Raw genomic sequence first — 22,333 nt, 5'->3', positions numbered from 1 at the left:
ATTGTATAACTTTTCATTACACACACAACATCGATTTTCCAATATCAATTCCTCACTGTTCTAGATCTCTGCTTGCTGTCCTTCTATAGAAAGCCTCTATGTTTACTTCCAGTGGGCAGAAATCTGTCCATGGTCATACAGGATCACAACTCGTTACATCACAGAAAGTAATCAGAGCTGTGTCATACTAACGGCTCATGCAACCTGTGTGTCCATCACATGACCAGGGACAGATTTCTATCCACTGTACACGTAAAAATGAAAAAGTTATGGATTTTTGAAGGTAAAGAGCGAGAAATGAGCGAAAAAACCCTGCGTCCTTAAGGGGTTAAAGGGGTGTTCCCCATTTCAGCAAATTAACGTTATTGTTTGTATTATAAAAAGTGACACAATTTTCCAATATACTTTCTGTATCAATTCCTCACGGTTTTCTAGATCTCTTCTAGATCAAGGTTTTCTTCCAGTGGACAGAAATCTGACCATGGTCACACAGGTGAGCGGCTCATTAGTATCATAGAGAGTAATCAGAGCCGTGTGATATAACGAGCCGTGCACCTGTGTGACCATGGTCAGATTTCTGTCCACTGGAAGGAAACATTGATGCTTTCTATAGCAGCACAGCAAGCAGAGATCTAGAAAACCATGAGGAATTGATACAGAAAATTATATTGGAAAACTCTACAACTTTTCATTACACAAACAATATAAATTATTTGGGGAAAGTAGACAACTCCTTTAAGTCTCGGCCAACCCATTGGAAACAGAATCATGTGTACTGGCTGTTCCCATATTTCTTAACTATAATCAAGTGCGTAATATCCTTTCACATCTGTTATGTATCACTTGTTGTATTGAAGACGTTTCTATTCTTTGGATACAGGTTGTTTCTCGGGCATTGTTCTATATCTATAATATATTACTGGATGAAAAATGTGCTACAATAAAATGATATTACATTTATTATTCCTACATTGCATGATGATAAGGGGGTAGACTATTATGTTCTGCTTAGGGGTCACCTTCTTGGGTCTAAGAATCATTAGGAATTCCTAAACCTGGAGATCTCCTATTCTCTCCCTCTCTCTCAATAAATATATATATATTAGATTATAAATTATGTTTCATGAATGTGAATGTATTATTCATCTCACGCTTTGACAATATAAAGCATTTTATCTTATATCGTCCAGTATTTTTTGTATATTTCTATGTTTGCAACTGGTTAATGCTCTGCTCTCTGGATATCACAGCGGCACAGTCCAGCAAGGATTTTTCATCCTTCTGTAGCTGATTCAATGCTCTCAGGCATCAATACCGTTCTGAGCCCAGCCCCCACTCCTGAGTGGCAGCCCCCCTGAGAGGTGATTGCCGCACCCCCTTTAAATCCAGCACACATAAAAAGGCAGAGCTGATCCAGCTGCCAAATGGCCACATGGTGGAGCCTTGCAGGCACTGTGTACTCTCACACAGATGCCTTTAACCCCTTAGAGCCTGAAGCACTTATAAAATCTCTCATAGAAAAAAAAAAAGTGGAGTATATGTGAGAGGCTGGTGTTTGTATTGCACTGCATGCTGCCGCCACTATACACATGGCTTTCCCTAGTTTCAGCCCCAGCTGTAGTAACAGCAGCAGTGTCACCTGCAGAAGCAGTCACCACTATGGGACAGATCAAGCAAACTTGTCCCCAACCGGCCACCTGCTGGTAGCCGTGTCCCTTGGAATCATTGGAAGTTTAGGCTTCTTGAATAACTTGCTGGTACTTGTCCTCTTCTGTCAGTACAAGGTCCTGCGTTCACCTATTAATTTGCTCTTGATGAACATCTCCCTGAGTGACTTAATGGTCTGTATCCTGGGGACTCCATTCAGCTTTGCAGCAAGTACACAGGGACGCTGGCTCATTGGGGAGGCCGGCTGCATTTGGTATGGATTTGTCAATACACTTTTTGGTGAGTCCCATTTTTTATTCATCTCTATAGAATAATTCTGTTCTGCATTGTTAGACTTATTTGTAGCTCAGGGAAGGAGCGCAGTGAGGTCAGTAATTTATCTATAAAACTTATTGAGAAGTTATTGTTAGAGTTTTTGTATTCATTTGGCTTGTCCTTCAATAACACCACTCTGTATCCTGAGCAGAAAAGTTATTCACGAGTTTCTGAAAGTTTTTGACACCTGGCTATTCACAGTCCTTACATACACTACAGACTGTACATACCGAAAATACCTAAGGGAAGAAAACGTACAAAAGGCTAAAAAAGGGAAAAGTTAAAAATCTGTAGCATAAGCTTTCCAAGTTTTTTCACCATTTTATACCCGAAGATCTTATTTATACACCCATACCATATATGTTGACAGAATTTGTTGAGGACCCATTGACAGGTAAGGTTCTACTTTATGTAAATATATAGGCGAATAGGTGTGTAAAACTGCATGTCAGGGGTGTAGCTATAGGGGGTGCAGAGGTAGAGGTCATAAGTGGTCCAAGCAGCCTGAGACAACCTTTGCCTTGTGAGAAGGAGAAAAGGTCCATGATAGGGGTAAGGGTCCTGTTATAGATATTTGCATTGGGGTCCTGCAAATTTTTTATAGGTTTATATAGAGTTCCAAAATACTGACATAATATGTCAATTTCATTGAGTACCAGGACAACACAAATTAATAATTTAATAATAATAATAATAATAATACATGTGATCATAAAAGTTATAAATACAATATTTCCCATACATAAAATCTAAAAGTCACAATTTTACTATGTAATATTTATGTAAAATTAAGGAACTTCACTAAAGATCATAAACATGAAATTCTCGGCACCTCTACTTGTGTGTAAAGTGTAAAGAATCTATTAAAAGTAGTGCAGGTAATAAAGGAATATTTCCAGCTGGAGACATAGCATCGGGTGGACGTGTAAGTTTGTTAGGGCCACAGTACGAGAATGTGAGAATGTGTCACTTGCAATCGGTGGAGAGGGTGCGAGCAGGCAGTGCCAAGAGGTGCGAGATTCAATTAGCTGCTCAGAGACTGCTCTCTAATAGAAAAAGTTTTACCGTATAACAAAGTTTCCAAACTTTTCTCATGTATAAGGATGATCCTAGAATGAATAGTCTTGGGATTTGGGGGTTTACTGTATGTAGATATAATGATTGGGAAGAGGGGATTCGATTGGACTACGACCCTTTTCAAGTGATCATAGACAAGAATCCCATGGGATGTCTTCACAGTCCTCTTTTACAGGTCATTAATTTCATGCTACATTTCTTCTCTGTGTTAATCCCACAGAATAGAGCTGGATTAGGTTGTATGAACTTTCCCTGAAAACTCTGATTCCTTTCTGCCTCGTTGACATGTACTCTCAGTTCTCACAGCTTGTCTATATCAAAACTTATTAGAGTAAGATCTCACTGAACCATGCAGAGTGCTGGCACATTAGAGGTCAGGTCATACAGGGTTCCTGGGGGGGGGGGGGGAGATATGTTGTGGAGGGTAACACTTTCCTATTCTGGAATGTACAATGCTAAATAATTGGGTTGCAGTTATGGTAGATGCCATAAAAATATTGGTATCCAGCTGAAAACCTTCAGTCAAAGTTTGCTGACTGTGCAGAAATTTCCGAGATCCGACAGCCTGTGGCAACCGGGAGAAGAAGAGCAATAACTGGCTGATTATTCTGTGTTACAGTCACTGGTGCAGAACAGGAGGGGAGGAGATGTGAAGAACAGGACATCATCTAGGATAAAGCAATAGATATGTGTGATTCAATCTGTAATATAAGAAACTATGTATCATCTCAGCATCTTACAGTGGAGCTCTCTACTGACATGAAAATGGAAAACATGTCTATGATCAGAATATTACATGTTCTTCTGTATGTATTGTATACAAGATGATCCCAATGAATATGCTGAATGCTTCCGAAGACTTCTATGGGCCCAGGGTATTCCAACAGACAGAGGTGTAGCTAAAAGTGCCTCGGGGACCCCCCCCCCCCCTTCCCCCAAAGTACGACTGCTATTCATACTGCTATTATAACCATCATTGTCAGTAGCATTGCTGGCAATGTCCGCTCTAAGCCCTGGCACATATTCTAGCTAGCAACTGAACTTTTGGCATTGTCCACACTTTGGCGAACAATACAGAATCACAGGCAATTTTGCAGAAATGGGAGTGTTCTTTTTCTTCATTCAGTTTTGTACTCTTTACTTGTATAATCATATACAGGCGGTCCCCTACTTAAGGACACCCGACTTACAGACAACCCATAGTTACAGACAGACCCCTCTGACCTCTGGTGAAGCTTTCTGAATGCTTCATTATAGTCCCAGGCTGTAATGATCAGCTGTAAGGTGTCTGTAATGAAGCTTTATTGATAATCCTTGGTCCCATTACAGCAAAAAATGTTTAAACTCCAACTGTCACTGGGACAAAAATATTTTTGTCTGGATCTACAATTATAAAATATACAGTTTCGACTTACATACAAATTCAACTTAAGAACAAACCTCCAGACCCTATCTTGTACGTAACCCGGGGACTGCCTGTATATTAAATGTGCCCCTATGAAGTCATAAAAAAGGGCAAAGGATATTTACACTATTTTATTTTAATCACCCTATGAAAACAAAAGTGCTTTAGATATCTGTACTCAGGGCCACCACTAGGAAGTTTGGGGCCCTGAGAGGTACATTTTGTGGGCCCCCCACCACTAACTGTATTGTAATATGATCATGTGTGCACAGTGAGTTCCAGGCACCAGAGAAGGGAGGAAGGTTTTCTGAGACTTGGGGCCCCTTCTGCTCCTTAGGGCCCCCTGAACACAGTCGCACTAAAAAACCCCTGATGGCGGCCCTGTCCAATAGGAATCAGATCAGCAGATCAGGAAGTATCCAGGGATCCTATGATCAACTCCAAAAGAAGCTGCCTATAATCTGTACATATGGTGGATTCCGTATGTATGTATGTATGTGTAACGTGTAAAGGGGAAGACAGTAATGCTAATAAATTGCTTCAGTCTTCTCTCAGAAGAGTTACTGTGCCAAAAATACCTGCAATGAAATGCCAGTAGGGGGGAGGGTCATTGTCTGGTTACATAGCATGCAGGTTTCTCACAGTATAGGTCATCTTCTACATCCCTGGTGGTCTAGAGTAGTAAATTGGCTACTGTCAGTTTCCACAGTAGACTTTGACCACAAGCTTAGCATTACTGAAGGTCTAAGGAGATGGGTCAAAATCTCCTGTGCATTTTGATTGGCTTTCACAGCGTTAGAATCTGATAACTTGGTCTATGGGATTCAAATAGTAAATGTTAAGATCCGAGAAGATCCGAATTCTCCATAGTGGTGAGCAGTGGTTACTCCACTCTCCAGACTGTAACGTTCTCACTGATCATTGAGCTTGGGGTGAGAGGTAAAAGATGCTTGTTTTTTTCATGATTGGGACAAATGCTGGTAGCCATGTGCAATTACTACAGAAGTTGAAAAACTTTATCAACAAAGCATTAGGCTACATGCACACTACCAGAACTTTATAGACATGTTTTTAGAGATTTGACCCCTCACTTAATGTATTATTTTTCACACTGTTCACACATTTACAAGAATACTATATATATGTTTACAAAAGTACAGATGCAATGTATATAGGGTCCACAAAAGCTCCCGAAGGGGTTAACATCCAGCTTTCCCAGTTGTATAGAACATCTGCCTAATCATAGAGCATAGCCAGGGAAGTATCTCTGTATAACTAGGTTGAATTAGTAATCAGGAGACTAAGATAGCTTGGTGACAATCTTTTTGTGAAGTGTAATGGAATTAATAATGTTTTTCATCAAGACTCAAAAAGTGACTGAATAAGGTTTGGTGCAATGTGTGACTCATTATGCTATACCAATAGTGGAAAGTCATGGAGAGTAGTAATAATAATAATAACAACAATACATTATTTATAGCGCCATCATATTACGCTGATTAAACATTAAGAATCACAAGAGCTTACAGTCTAGTGTCTTACAGTCCAGCCATTTTTATACAGTATCAAATAAATAACTAAATAGATAAAAAATGTTGTATGAACCATTCACCAGTCACTATGTATAGTATAAAGAGCCCAAGTGCATAGGCCTACTGAATAATCTTTATTATGGTATCAAATAACATAGACGAAAGGAGGACACACTGGAGGTAAGTGAAGAGACAGTGAAAGTTTCATGCAGTTAGGAAATGCAATAGTCTTGTATGAAAAGATGAGCACATTTGTAACTTTTGTAGTTGGATATTAGTCAGATAGAACAGGGTAGGGCATTCCAGAGAATTGGTGCAGGTCAAGAGAAGTTAGGGAGACAAGGGAGGGCTTTTGAATCAAACAAGAGAATAATCTTAGGTCACTGGCAGATGGAAGAGCACAGGTTAGGTGGAGAGGGAGGAGAGGGAGGGGGTGCAGCATTTTGCAGGATTTTGTGGATTAGAGAGATTAGTTTTGAGTTGCAGGTGGCAAAAGTGTGCGAGTGAATGAATGTACAGTACAATGGAAAGGTCAGAGTCCAGCACAACCCCAAGACAATGAACTAGCTGTCTCAGAGTTATGGTGATAGCACAAATGTAAATTTAGAGTTTAGGTTTGGGTTGGTCAGTAGCTGATAGAAAGACAAGTAGTCCAGTTTCAGAAAGATTCAGGGGAATTACCCCACTGGCACAAATTCTGCCAGATCGGACATTGTCAAATCTGGTGGGGCTTTCTGCTATAGTCTTCAACTGTTTTCCCGCTAAAGTCTACAGTCTATAGAAGTGGTGGTGAACCTTTGGCATGGGTGCCAGAGGTGGCACATTTAGAGCCATCTCTGAGGGCTCCTAGTTTGCCAGACAGGTTGAGTGACTCCTGGCCTTCTCCTGCTTTCCTGGGTATTCCAGGATGTGCTGCTTTCAGTCCTATTTTAAAGCAACAATTCCAGGTATTCCTAGGTCTGCATGAGGAACCAGGAGGGATGGACAGGGCTGAACTATTATTGGAGTTCCTGCCCCACAATTCTTGCTGTTTATGGAAACCCTGGAGAGAAGAAGCAATGATAATCCGAATTTCCTTCCTTCTTTCATTCAACCAAATCAAGATGCCAATACAACTGAAAGCTGTGGCAGAGAAGGGAAAAGTTGCTGATTCATTTGCTGTTACCATTGTCTGGCCAGTGTCCTGGCCAGACAGGGAGTCGATGAGGAGGTTTGCTGCGGGTTCGTGCTCATAAGGAGAAATAGTTAGCTGACAAGGTGGCCGTGATGGAGAGTACCTCCTTGGCTGCTGGAATGATAACCCCACCCCCTGACTGGATGCTGAACAGTTATAGAAGTGCACTTTTTTGGGCTGCACACAGCATTAGAAACATAGAAAGACATGGCCTGCAACTTTGAAAACTGACTGGTTTACAAGTGTGGGGGCTGGTGACAGGTTCCCTTTAAAGGGGTTTTCCCACAAAGAAAAGTTAGGCCCTATCCACGGGATACGACCTAACTTTCTGATCAATGGGGGTCTCAAAGGTGAGACCCCCACAGATCACGAAAAAAAGGGGTCCGATGGGGTCCCACTTACCTCCGCCGGACCCCTCATCGCTCCGTCAGACAAATGGAGCAGATGGCAGCGCATGACAATTCTGATCCATTAATCTCTATGGAGCTGATGAAAATTGCTGCGCACTGCGCTCACCGATCTCCGCCAGCTTCATAGAGATTAATGGAGCAGAATAGTCGTGCACGGCTTCACTGGACCCCTCCTTTTTGTGATCTGTGGGAGTCTCTGCACTGATCCCATGAATAGGGCCTAACTTTTATTCGTGGTAAACCCCCTTTAAGGCCAAAAGAACATAAACTCCTGAGGAGGAGCGGGTGACCCACAGAATCAAATAAAACAGCTCCAAATTATACTAAAGTGGTACACAAGTCACCAATTACCTGCTGTGCCCTCTCCAATGTTCATTGGTTCTTTGGGGAAGCATTTAGCAATGGAACTTAAGCATAAGGAATCGGTGAGGAGTTTCTTTTATTTTGTAATTTACTCTGAACTCTTTAGAAAAAAAAATACCTACTACACAACTAGTTAAAGTCAATCTACCGTCAAAATAAAGCATGATAAACCAGGGCACTTACTCAGAAGTGCTCTGTGGGGTGTTACCCGAGCCCTCCATACTGTAGCTTTATAGGCTGTTACACTGTACCCTCCCCCTCTGCTCCCTCAGCATGCCCCCTCTTCTCACTGTGCTTTACATAATCTCTTGTAGATTTGCTTTCAAGTTCCTGTAGTGTGTATTGGAGCCAGGGGCGGACTGGGAATTTAAAATGGCCCTGGAAAAAACTACAAAAGTGGCCCCATTTTATGGGCGGAGTAAAAACAAGTGGGTGTGGTCAGATTATGTGGGTGGAGTTATAACAGACAAATTGTTGGTAGATGGCCTTACTAGCAAAAGATGTTCTTGTTTTGCATTAAGTGAATCTAATGTGCAAAGAATGTTGCAAACACATGACCCGGTAAGCCTTAAATACCTTTCCCCTGTGCCATACATGTACAAGTCAGAGAAAGAATATATGCTGCCTCCTATGTACAGGAATAATGCTACAATAACACATTTAGAATAACACATTCAAAATAAAACTACTACAATACCTTCTCCCATATACAACAAGAATACAACACATATACAACAAGAATATAACTACTATAATACTGCCCCCTATGTACAAGAATATAACTACTATAATACTTCCCCCTATGTACAAGAATATAACTACTATAATACTGCCCCCTATGTACAAGAATATAACTACTATAATACTGCCCCTATGTACAAGAATATAACTACTATAATACTGCCCCCTATGTACAAGAATATAACTACTATAATACTTCCCCCTATGTACAAGAATATAACTACTATAATACTGCCCCCTATGTACAGGAATATAACTACTATAATACTGCTCCCTATGTACAAGAATATAACTACTATAATACTGCCCCCTATGTACAGGAATATAACTACTATAATACTGCCCCTATGTACAAGAATATAACTACTATAATACTGCCCCCTATGTACAAGAATATAACTACTGTAATACTTCCCCCTATGTACAAGAATATAACTACTATAATACTGCCCCCTATGTACAGGAATATAACTACTATAATACTGCCCCCTATGTACAAGAATATAACTACTATAATACTGCCCCTATGTACAAGAATATAACTACTATAATACTGCCACCTATGTACAGGAATATAACTACTATAATCCTACATATATACACAGAAGCGAACATGAAAAAAATCAGTATTTATCATATACAGCTGCAGAAAACACATGAGATCCTCACCTTTTGCATCCAGTGACATCAGGTGACGTCTCCTCGGATTGTACTCGTTCCTCATCTTCTCCATTAGTTCCACCATCACCTTGTCTCTTCCTCCAGGTACACAGCTTTCCTGCAGAGTTTACCACACAGACGTCTTATGTTCTACACCCGGACATATAATTAATGCCCTCTGTCTGCCCCAGACATATCATTAATGCCCTCTGTCTGCCCCAGACATATAATAAATGCCCCCTGCCCCAGACATATAATAAATGCCCCCTGCCCACCCCAGACATATAATAAATGCCCCCTGCCCCAGACATATAATAAATGCCCCCTGCCCACCCAAGATATAGAATAATGCCCCCCTGCCCGTCCCAGACATATAATAAATGCCCCCTGCCCACCCCAGATATAGAATAATGCCCCCCTGCCCGCCCCAGACATATAATTAATGCCCCCCTGCCAGCCCTGTCCCAGACATATAGTTAATGCCCCCTGCCAGCCCCAGATATGGAATAACAAACCCCTCCCCCCGCCCCAGACATATAATTAATGCCCCCTGCCAGCCCTAGATATGAAATAATGTCCCCCCGCCAGCCCTTGATATTCAATAATCCCCCCCGCCAGCCCCAGATATACAATAATGCCCCCCTCTGCCAGCCCTTGATATACAATAATGCCCCCCTCTGCCAGCCCTTGATATACAATAATGCCCCCCCCTGCCAGCCCTTGATATACAATAATGCCCCCCCTGCCAGCCCCTGATATACAATAATGCCCCCCCTGCCAGCCCTTGATATACAATAATGCCCCCACCTGCCAGCCCTTGATATACAATAATGCCCCCCTCTGCCAGCCCCTGATATATAATGTCCCCCCCTGCCAGCCCCTGATATACAATAATGCCCCCCCTGCCAGCCCCTGATATATAATAATGTCCCCCCCTGCCAGCCCCTGATATACAATAATGCCCCCCCCTGCCAGCCCTTGATATATAATAATGTCCCCCCCCTGCCAGCCCCTGATATATAATAATGTCCCCCCCTGCCAGCCCCTGATATACAATAATGTCCCCCCCTGCCAGCCCCTGATATACAATAATGCCCCCCCTGCCAGCCCCTGATATACAATAATGTCCCCCCCCCTGCCAGCCCTTGATTTACAGTAATGTCCCCTCTCCCCTGCCCCAGACATATAATTAATGTCCCCATTCTATAACTTAAAACAAAACAAAACATCATACTCACCTCTTTGGAGCAGGGTTCTTCCCTCGGTCTTCGGCGGCTTGGTGTAGAGGCGCGGGATAGTGACGTCACTGCTCCGCGCCTCTTACACCAAGCCGCGGAGCTACACGGACGGAGGAGACCTGACAGCTGGTAAGTGTCAGCCTCCTCCACGCTACACAGGTCGCGCAATGAAGTCGATTGCGCGACCTGTGCAGCTGCGTGTACACACAGACGCAGAAGCAGCGGTGCTGACGCAGAAGCACCGGCCCCAGACCGGCCCAGGACCGACCGGCCCACCGGGAAAATTCCCGGTGGGTACAATGGCCAGTCCGCCCCTGATTGGAGCTGAGGTTACTCCCTTCCGCTTGCTGAGTTCACATCCCGTTTTGTGAAATGCAATCAAACAACCCTGTGACATTGATTTATATTATATTTTTATATTTTTTTCTCGCTGCTCTATATATCCTTTCATGTAAGCAATAACTTTCCTGTCACCATTTCATCATTCCATATTGATCCTTGCAATATAGTGTCACATCTTCTGCTATTTCTTATTTCATTTCCCATCCCTATATTCTTTTAGAAATGAGGAACCTTTATTGTCACATTGTCTCATTGATCTTTTTCTGTGTTTACTTTGTTATTATCGTTGAAACTTTTATTAGTACATCTAAAAGGACCATGTTACTAGAGAAAAGCAAATGGTGCCTGGTAGTGAGGAATGGCTTACTGCACAGGGAAGAGTATACTAAATCAATGGAAATAACACCAATTCTGTGGTCAAGCTCATATAATAGTAGGGGTGTTTTGGCTGTTACAATAGGCGTTTATGGTGACTACTGTATTTCATAGAAGAGCCCTGACTCTTTGCTTACCGGCTGCTTCCCTATTTAACTGTTCCTGATATTTAACATGAACCAAACATACCTTGAGAATGCTGTAGTTACACTGATGCAGAAACATATCTTGTTTAATCCCTGTGCTTAGTAGTTTTGCTGAAAAAACAATTGTAGAATTATGATAAAGAAGCTGTCTCGCTCCTTTGACTGGCTCCGTGCTTTTCCTCTCACATTAGTTAGAGAATGATGTAATCATTGTGTTGTCCCTGACAGGCAGAAGTAATCAATCGCTGTACCATCCCCCAGCTGCTGTGTAGGAGTGATCCAGCTCAGGATGATTAGTTCTGTCTGCACAGTTCAGGAAGCCCCATATAATGAGGGGTCATTTACCAAGGGCCTGATTCGCATTTTCCCGACGTGTTACCCGAATATTTCCGATTTGCGCTGATTTTTCCTGAATTGCCACGGCATTTTGGCGCATGCGATTGTATTGTGGCGCATTGGCGACAGCATGCACGCGACGGAAATTGGGGGCGTGGCCGAACAATAACCCGACGGATTCGGAAAAACCGCCACATTTAAAAAAAGTGTCGCGGGACTCGCGCTTACCTTCACTTGGTCCGGCTTGGTGAAGATCAGTGCATTCCTGGGAACTTCAGCGCAGCAGCGCCACCTGGTGGACGTCGGAGGAACTACCTTAGTGAATCCCGGCCGGACCCGCAGAGAACGCTGGATCGCGAATGGACCGGGTAAGTAAATCTGCCCCAATGTGTTTATGTAGGCATCCAGCTTCCCAAGGTCCTGAATTTTATAAAACCACTCATCATAGAGATTAAACAAGATATGTTTCTGCATCAGTGTAGCTACAGTAGTCTCAAGGTATGTTTGGTTCATGAAATCAAATTGCATATTTTCTTTAATGGTTGCTAACTTTTTAACAAACTGCAAATGTGAATTGTATAAGTGACTATTTCTATTAATTTTTCCACTTGCTTTTCACCTTCTAGGGACAGTCTCTCTGGTGTCTCTGGCTGTGCTGTCGTATGAGCGTTACTCCACCATGCTTGGAAGCACAGAAGCAGATGTAACAAACTACAGGAAAGCTTGGCTGGGAATCCTAGTTTCTTGGTCTTACTCGCTGTTCTGGACTTTACCACCGCTTTTTGGGTGGAGCAGCTACGGCCCAGAAGGGCCTGGTACTACCTGTTCAGTGAACTGGCACTCACGTGATGCCATCAATACGTCCTATATTGTGTGCCTTTTTATTTTCTGCCTGGCCCTACCATTCCTTCTGATAGTGTACTGCTACGGAAGACTCCTGGTCGCCATCAAACAGGTATGGAAAATAAAATGTGGTGGAGTTGTTGTGCCACTCACTATTATACAGTTTATATAGTTTTTTGTGTTTGTATAGAGCTTCAAACTGCCAAGCAGTAAGGTCTAAGACAGTGGTGGCGAACCTATGGCACTGGTGCCAGAGGCGGCACTCTGAGTCCTTTCTGTGGGCACCCAGACCATCACCCCAGAATGAAGTTCACCAGACAGGACTCAAAGAATCTGCCTGCAGAATCTTCCTACAATATTAGATGAATTTGCCCTCCTCCTTTCAACTGCGTTGGTGTCCTTAGGAGGCTGAATGATTGAAAGTTGTCAAAGAAAAAGGAGAAATAAATTACTGCTTAAATTGCTGTGCTGGTACTTTGCAATAAATAAGTGGCTTTTGGTTGAAGTTTGGGCACTCAGGCTCTAAAAGGTTCTCCATCACTGGTCTAAGAGAAATAAGATCAGCAGTTCATTGTTGGGAGGCTTCAACCTAAGATACAAACCATGTACAGAATGGGCGATAAGCATCAGATCAATAAGGGGTCACCCAATGTACCTCTCAATAGTTCCACAAACTCTAGTACTATACTTACACAATATTAGAGCCAGGGGCGTAACTTGAGATGATGCAAAAGGTGCGGTTGCAACTGGGCCCAAGAGGCCTAGGGGGCCCATATGGTGTATCTTTCCTATATGAGAAGAACTCCACACAATACATTATACAAACCAATACAATACAACTTTATTAATCCCCCGTGGGAGCAACAATTTTGTACGTTAACAGTTAAGCGATTATTTACAGTGATTATTTACTGTGTCAAACATATGGTGAACAGCTTGACGGTTACTTGTTTTCTTGCTTTGCGGTTGCTTAGTTACATGTAACTAAATAACATACAGGGCTATATGCATACACTAATTACAGACTACACATTTTATATACGATAGACACGGATTACATAGATTATACCTGTTACTTGCTGCAGGGTAACCTGATAGATAGGGGTGGTTGGTTCTGGCTTGGATTGGTGAATACTACATGCAGCTCCAGGGGTGCCATTGGCCAGCACTATTAGCAGCATAATCCGACACCCACTGAAGCTATACATTAATCCACCCAACCAAGGTTACACCCAATGGCTACCCTGCCATTGGTTCACTTACATTCAGGAGCCCTGATTCACTATGACTGGTGTTCTTGGCTGCCTGGGATCCCGTGGCAGCTCTATTGCAACCAGTCAAATGACCTGTGCTCCAACAGGATTTGGCATGGCTTGGGAACAAGGGATTCAGGGGGGTCTGGCCTTCATCAGGTCTGGCCTGGTGTAGGTAGACCGCAGAGTAGGTGGAAGTCCTAGGCTTGTAAGGGTTAGGCCGCTGTTCAGCCTGATGGCCACATAAGCAGTGGATGATCTATATAGAGCAGCAGACATTCGGCCCTCAGCCCAAGTGGCAGGGAGGGCAGCCACAGGGCCAGGGCAGCCATTATAATTGTGGGCCTGGCACACATTTTGTACAGAGGCCTGACAGCTTCAAGTTGTGCCACTGATTAGAGTCTATGGACGTGATTTTGAAAGTGATAAAAAATTAAAAAACAAAGAACTGCCTCTTTAAGGGGTTTATATTTATGCAAGGCTGGCTTGTGTTTCATTGTGGAACATGCAGTGTACCCATCAAAAGTAGCCCGAGGATGTCCAAACAATGAACTGACAACAAGGTCACGGTCAGTGATGGACATGATGATCAAAGGCCATCTCCAATCCCTAGGAAGAGATACTGAAAATACTTGCTGAAGAAATTCATACAGTGAATTATAAGCTTCTGTATATGGGGTTTCTGTACATGTTGCAGAAAGGTCCATCTGTAACTAGGGGTTGTCTGTATGTTGGGTGTCCTTAAGTAGGGGACCGCCTGTATAGTGAAAAATTTGATTTACTTATGAAAAAAAGTTATTTTGGCATCTACCCACTACCAAAAACCAATACCTAATGGCAGAAGTACCACTCTGGTCAAGCATCTCCAGTATGTATTCTGTAGAAACCACACCTCAACATTTACAGGACTTCAAGGGTTTGACTTGGTTCTAGGTAGAATTGGACTCTTCTTGTGTTTAATGAATATTGTAAACAGTCTGCTGGAAAAGCAGTGGATGCAGTGAGCATCTCACCCAGTTTGTTGAGGTGAAGTATCCAGGAAAAAATGGGGTCCTCAGCAAAGCCTAGTTTTGTGATCAGGTTTATGTTCTTTTGTGGACTGGAGGTGGACAAAGGGACCTGCCAATCCTATTCCCTCCACTGAACAGTTTATGGAACTTCTTGACCCGACACATAAAGGTTCTGTACACCTACCAGAGAGGGTCACACACAGCTTCGTATTTAGTTACTTGAGAGGAAATAACAAGATTAAACAAGGTGAAAAAAAAAATCAATCTCAGCAGGTAATCCCAGACAAACACATTGAGAAACATTGGCTCAGTGGAGGCCATAACATCTGTTGCAGAATTCACTTTGTCTATTTTTCTCTTGCTTATGATCTTGACCGTGTGTTTGGAGTTATTGTCCTGGGGAATAAAGTTTAGACTGATCTGATGTTATAATTTGATGGATGAAATCTGTTTGTACCTCTCAGTATTGCCCAAATCACTCCAGGAGATCTGCCTGCAAGGCTTCCTAGAGTCTCTGAGAGATGAGAGAAACTCTTAAATATTGAATCGCATCACTATAGGAGGGAAGTTTTTGAGCCATATATGGGGATATTCAGTGTTGTAGTGGGGTACAAGGAGCCACATGTTCAGTTCTTTATGCCCATGATGTGCTCTTTTCTTTTAGGCTGCTCAGATATTTCAATAAGGGCAGATTATAATAGTCATCAAGGTTCGGACTGACCCACAGGTGAAAAGGGGAATCCATCTGAGTGCTCCTGAGCTTGGTTGGCCACAGGCTGTGCATGGATTGTGCAGAATCCTTACAGTACATCATACAGATATTATTCAGCATACAGCATTTAAAACACTGGGCCCTATTTTCTCCAGTCCGATACTAATAGTCATTGGGGCACATTTACTAAGGGACCCTTAGTAAATGTGCCCCAATGACTTTTAGTATCGGACTGGAGGAACTAGGGTTGGACAGGGTTGGACACATTTCCATTGGGTTTCGCAAATTTTTCCGATTTTCCCTGAATTGCTCCGGGTTTTTGGTGCACGCAATCAGATTGTGGCGCATCGGCGCCGGCTTGCATGCGACACAAGGTTGGACAACCCAACTGATTCGACAAACCGCAGAATTTAGCTTTCAAAATTGTGTTGCAAAATCAAGGAGCTCATGCACTGGCAAGAAGATGGTGAACATCGGAGTGCTGGGGGTGCTGGCTGTATACTACTAGGGGCAGGCTGTATACTGCTGGGGGCTGGCTGTATACTGCTGGGGGCAGGCTGGCTGTATACTACTAGGGGCTGGCAGGCTGTATACTACTGGGGGCTGGCTCGCTGTATACTACAGAGGGCTGACTGGCTGTATACTACTGGGGGCTGGCAGGCTATATACTACATGGAGGCTGGCAGGCTGTATACTACTGGGGGCTGGTTGGCTGTACGCTACTGGGGGCTTGCAGGCTGTATACTACATGGGGGCAGGCTGGCTGTATAGTACATGACGGCAGGCTGGCTGTATACTACATGGGGCAAGCTGGCTGTATACTACATGGGGGCAGGCTGGCTGTATACTACATGAGGGCTGGCTGACTGTATACTACATGGGGGCAGGCTGGCTGTATACTACATGAGGGCTGGCTGACTGTATGCTACTAGGGGCTGGCTAGCTGTATACTACAGGGGGCTGGTGGCTGTATACTACAGGGAGCTGGCTGACTATATAATACTGGGGATTGCTGGCTATATACTGGGGGGCGGTCTCGGGTTATACTCGGATCGGCTTATACTCGAGCATATACGGTATTATAAATGATTATTCAAGGTTACTCATCATAAATTAATATATTTCACAATTCACAATAATATTTATGGAATAATTCCTTATGTACCAATATTTTTTTTTTGCATCAGAATCCCATCATGTCTGTTTCTCCCAGTGGCAAACCTTGTAAGGATTCTCCCTTACTGACAATGGACCAATATATGTTTCAATTTGTTATGAAAGTACTAGGTAGATTTAATATAAACAAGGTGCCCCATAATAAATTATATATATTCCCCTCACAATAGGTTTTTATATAAATATAACTCCACATAATAATTGTAGATTATATAAAAGGTCATGTACACCCGTATTGAATAATTTTCTCCAATTTGCTAGGCTTAAAATAATACTTTAATTTCTTGCACTTCTAGCCTCTGCCTTCTTACTTCCAGGTTGTAGGCAGCACTAAGAATTACAGTCATGCATCTCAAAGGACATCTAGCACCAGGATGAAGGATTATAAATTAAGTACACTTACATGCTGGCCTGTGCCCCCTCTGGCAGGATCCACTCTTCTTTTCATGCACTAGTTTTTACAAAAAATTTTTTTTTTAAATTATGCAAATGAGCCAGAGAGGCTCTGGGCTCAATTAACAGCTATGGAGCCCAGAGCCCCATATTTTTTAAAGACGGGCACACATCAGCAAGTAAGTGTGCTTGGTTTACAATCCTTGATCCTGGTGGTAGATTTCCTTTACTGAAAGGAGCACCCACAGCATTATTTTACATATTATTGATTTTTTTTTTTTTTAAATTATGCAAATGAGCCAGAGAGGCTCTGGGCTCAATTAACAGCTATGGAGCCCAGAGCCCCATATTTTTTAAAGACGGGCACACATCAGCAAGTAAGTGTGCTTGGTTTACAATCCTTGATCCTGGTGGTAGATTTCCTTTACTGAAAGGAGCACCCACAGCATTATTTTACATATTATTGATTATTTTAACAAAAGTAAATTAGTATACTGTTCTGAGCACCTGAGTACTATTACATCACTGGTGTCACCCAGAAAGTGGGTCTGGCTTGGTATTATATGTCATTAGAGGAGAATGCCTCCTTATCCACTTACTTTATAATGACCAAAAACACTGTTACTCCTCACTTAAAAGAAATCTACCATTTGTTTTTATGCATTGTGAACCAATGCTGTAGCTACACTGATGCAGAAATATATCTTGTTTAATCCCTGAATTGAGTGGTTTTGAAAAAACAATTATAAAATTATAATAATGTCGCTCCTGTGGCTGGCTCGGCGCTCTCCTCTTACCCTAATTATGCACTGCTTCAGAGAATGATGTAATCACTGTGTTTTCACTGACAGGCAGAAGTAATCAATCACTGCACTGTCCTCCAGCTGCTCTATATGTATCATCCAGCTCAGGTTGATTAGTCCTGTCTGGACAGTTGAGGAAGCTCCGTGTAAGGCAGCCATCATGAAACCCAGCTTTCCAAAGGTCCCGCATTTTCTAATTGTTTTTTGAGCAAAACCACTCAGATCATGGATAAAACAAGATATGTTTCTGTGTCAGTGTCGCTGCAGCATTCTCAAGGTATGTTTGGATCACAATGCATTAAAACAAATGGTAGATTTCCTCTAACCAAACTAGACTTCTATTTCTTCAAAGTTTGTTGTAGGGTTAGATATGTTAGCTCTAAGCTGAGTTAATTTTATGACCTGAAGCTGAATTAAGTGGCTTTGCCTGACTGCACTGATGTCACAGAGACACCATCACATCTGAAGTCTGTGTTTACACATCCTGGCCGAGACCCTTCCGTGTCCACTGGGGCACAGAAATGTAACTGTCAGTATTATATGATATTTAGTTGCTTTTTTTAGTTTTTACCTTCTATTTGGGTTGTGTTGACTGACATCATACCAATAGCAAATGATAAAACAAATGTAGCTATAGTTTAGTCTCTACCAGGAAATCCCGACAAAGGATGCAACTATGTGCCAGCTGTCATTTTGCACACAGATGGTATCAGTCCAGACTCAAAATGTGCAAATGTAGGTACATCTATACCCATATGTCTGTATACAACTGCTACTGAGTATAAAACATACACTTTATATAAATATATGATAATATGATATGTGAGCTGAGTATACTTTATATACTGTTTTACTGCTATAAAATGGACTACAGCTAAGTTATTTCCATACAATTAATAAGAATCTCAGGTGGAAATCTGCCAGATGTACACTGCGCCAGAAATAGAAACACGTCTGCTCCATTCATCACATTTCTATAGAATTTGTAAATTCTACATTCTAAATTCTACATATTTGCTACATATTCCATTCAGGCTGAGCACATACTATTCACACAGTATACAGATGCCAGATACATGCCACTGGCACATTAGACATATTCCCCAAGATTACAACTGACACATCACACATGGTACATAAATATGTTACACACTCTTTAAATAAATACATACAACACACCACTTACATGCTAGCCATACATATGCCAGGCAGGTTTACACTCAACTCACATTTAAGCACCACTCACATATTAGCAGGGCCGGATTATAGGGATGGCTCTAGGGGTGCACACCTTAGGGCTCCAACCACTTTCCGTACTTTCTGTATCAATTCCTCACTGTTTTCTAGATCTCTGCTTGCTGTCCTTCTATAGGAAGCTTCTAGGTTTCCTTCCAGTGGACAGAAATCTGACCATGGTCACACAGGTGCACGGCTCGTTATATCACACGGCTCTGATTACTCTCTATGATACTAATGAGCCGTGCACCTGTGTGACCATGGTCAGATTTCTGTCCACTGGAAGAAAACCTTGATCTAGAAGAGATCTAGAAAACCGTGAGAAATTGATACAGAAAGTATATTGAAAAATTGTGTCACTTTTTATAATACAAACAATAACGTTAATTTGCTGAAATGGGGAACACCCCTTTAACTCCTTAAGGATGCAGGGTTTTTTCGCTCCTTTCTCGCTCTCCACCTTCAAAAATCCATAACTTTTTCATTTTTACGTGTACAGACCTGTGTGAGGGCTTATTTTGTGTGTAACAAATTTTACTTTCCCGTAATGTTATTTATTGTAACATGCCTTGTACTGCGAAGCTGAAAAAAAATTCCAAATGTGGAAAAATTGAAAAAAAAACTTTCTTGTGGGCTCAGTTTTTACGACTTTGACTATGCGCTCCAAATAACACCGCATGTGTACAAAAGAGAAAAAAATTTTTTTGCCATCTTCTGACGCTAATAACTTTTTCATACTTTGGTGCACGGAACTGTGTGAGGTGTCATTTTTTGTGCGACATTTTGATCATTTTTTATTCCATTTTTTATGTGATGTAAAAAGATGTAAAAGTCGCATTTTGGACATTTGGGCGCCATTTCCCGTCTCGGAGGTCACCGCCGGCCGTAACTGTTTTTATATTTTGATCGGGCATTTTGGGACACGGCAATACCTAATGTGTCTGTGATTTTTACTGTTGATTATGTTTTATATCAGTTCCAGGGAAAGGGGGGTGATTTGAATTTTTTATATTTTATACATTTTTTTATTTTTTAAACTTTTTTTTTTTCATTTTTTTTTTCACTATTTCTTAGACCATCTATTTCTTAGACCACGATGACGTTCGGGGGAGCGACGATCGTAATAAAGATGGCGCCGCCCACGTGCCGCCGTCTTTTAAATGCCGCCGGCGACTTTGCCAGCGGCAATAAAAGGGTTAATAGCCGCGATCGGTGCAAGCACCGACCGCGGTTATTAGCGGTGGGGGTTTGCTGCAATATTTCATGGTCCATTCACATGTTGCGTTTGATGTATTGTAAATCAAATTGTAGGTTAAGATTGTGTTTCCCTTGCGTCAACATTGCGTCTATGCAAACAATGTGTTAACATATCTGCAAACTAACGCAACATGTAAACATGCACAAAGGTGTCTTCTGAGCATACAGCCGCGCTAGAGAGAGGAGGGGTGGGTGCTGCTCACCCGTCCCTTCTCCATAGTGAGGCACGGTGCCTGGCTAAGGACATGGGAAAACATAGAGCATGCTTTTTTACTTTTACTGTGAACGCTTTGGTACAATGACACATGTGTGGTCAACGTACTGTGGTATAGGCTTCTATTGGGACCAATATCACACACTTGTTGGTGTGAAAGGGTACAGTGCTTGGTTAAAAATTGTTTTAGATTTAAGTAAAATGTATAAATCAAATAATGATGTTCAGTAAACTTACCTTACCATGAAATGGCTCAGCATTTTACCCCAAACACATAAATGTAATGTGTAACTGGTGATTTTCAGGTAACATTTCTTTGCTTGTCATACACAGACATTGTAAAACCTGCATCTCTTCCCCGTCACATTTTCATTCATATGTTGCAATTCCTAAATCCGTCACGTGGTGTCACCTGTGAATAGCTGTGCCGCGGCTTGTGTGCGGACGTCTGAGATCTTGTCTGGCTTTTCAATTAGAAACAATGTAACTAAATAATTTGATTCATTCTAGGTGAAAAAGGTGAAGGTGAAAACAAGGAAATGGTGAAGCAACATAAGTTTTGTATGTTGTTATATTTCTATTAACAGTAGTCAGCAAAATTATTATTGCATTTACATCTGTCTGTCCTTCAAAACTCCAAATTGCAAGCGCACTTTACCCACAATGGTTGGAAAAACGCTTGTCCAAAAGCACTTAAAGGGGTTGGCCACTTTACCTCATGTTTTTTGTTAGGTATATGTAAGTGTGTGTGTGAAGGGGGGGGGGGGGGAATATTAGGTAATTTACCGATATATACATCTATTAATGCCTCCGCTTCTCCTCTGCTTTCTTGATATGTGAAGTGGATGCTCCTGTCTTTTACCTCATCAGCCGGACATTCCTGTCCATAAAATGGCCACAGATGGAGCGTCATGTGATCTCTGTCTGTCCATAGACAATAGCCAGTTAGAGATCACATGACCCCTAAGTATTATATCATGAAAACAATATTCAGTTTTCATGCCATCCCATTATGTGAGATGCGTATGGCTGAAGGTGATGTACCTGTACGTTTCATGTGTCACCACTTCCTCAGTGGGGCCTCTTCTATCTATCCTTTTAGTTTCATCTATTCATCTATCTATCTATCTATCTATTCAAGGAAGGCAGCAGCACTCCAGTAGATGAATTAAATCAGGGTGATCTTTATTTCAGATGCGACGTTTCGGTGTATCCACCTTTTTCAAGCATACACCGAAACGTCGCATCTGAAATAAAGATCACCCTGATTTAATTCACCTACTGGAGTGCTGCTGCCTTCCTTGAATATATTACCGGATCCTTGCCACGGATATACAGATTCTGCACCCAGACAAACAGGTTGTGCTGCCTTGGACTTCTCCTTTTCTATCTATCTATCTATCTAATAGCAAAAACATAGACAACACTCCAAACTTTCAAAAATTTCAAACAGGTGAGGTTTATTGAAACCATGGAGTTGTTTCATTGTGAACCTTCTTTATCAAGCTTGATAAAGGTGGTTTGTATATCACAAGAAAAAAGACATGATCATGCATATAGCACAAAAAAAAACTTCCAAAAGTCTCAATTATACACCAAAAGAAAAAAAAAACTGATACATGTCCCCCTGTAAATTGAATGTTCATAACTTCTG

General features: G+C 42.0%; 1 protein-coding gene across 1 annotated transcript in view; it reads left to right on the top strand.

Moving 5' to 3' along the window:
• The first annotated feature begins 1,439 nt into the window (after positions 1–1,439).
• The window catches only part of LOC140122448 (vertebrate ancient opsin-like), an 86,036-nt gene continuing 65,142 nt past the window's right edge, over positions 1,440–22,333 (top strand). The window contains exons 1-2 of the mRNA XM_072143323.1: positions 1,440–1,947; positions 12,409–12,737. Coding sequence (XP_071999424.1) covers positions 1,590–1,947; positions 12,409–12,737 — 687 coding nt within the window. The 5' untranslated portion in view covers positions 1,440–1,589. The remainder of the gene's footprint in view (positions 1,948–12,408; positions 12,738–22,333) is intronic.

This window comes from Engystomops pustulosus, chromosome 3 (assembly GCF_040894005.1).
Source record: "Engystomops pustulosus chromosome 3, aEngPut4.maternal, whole genome shotgun sequence".
Taxonomy (NCBI): Eukaryota; Metazoa; Chordata; class Amphibia; order Anura; family Leptodactylidae; genus Engystomops; species Engystomops pustulosus.
Note: the sequence above shows the minus strand (reverse complement) of the source record. Positions and strands in the feature narration are given on the sequence as shown.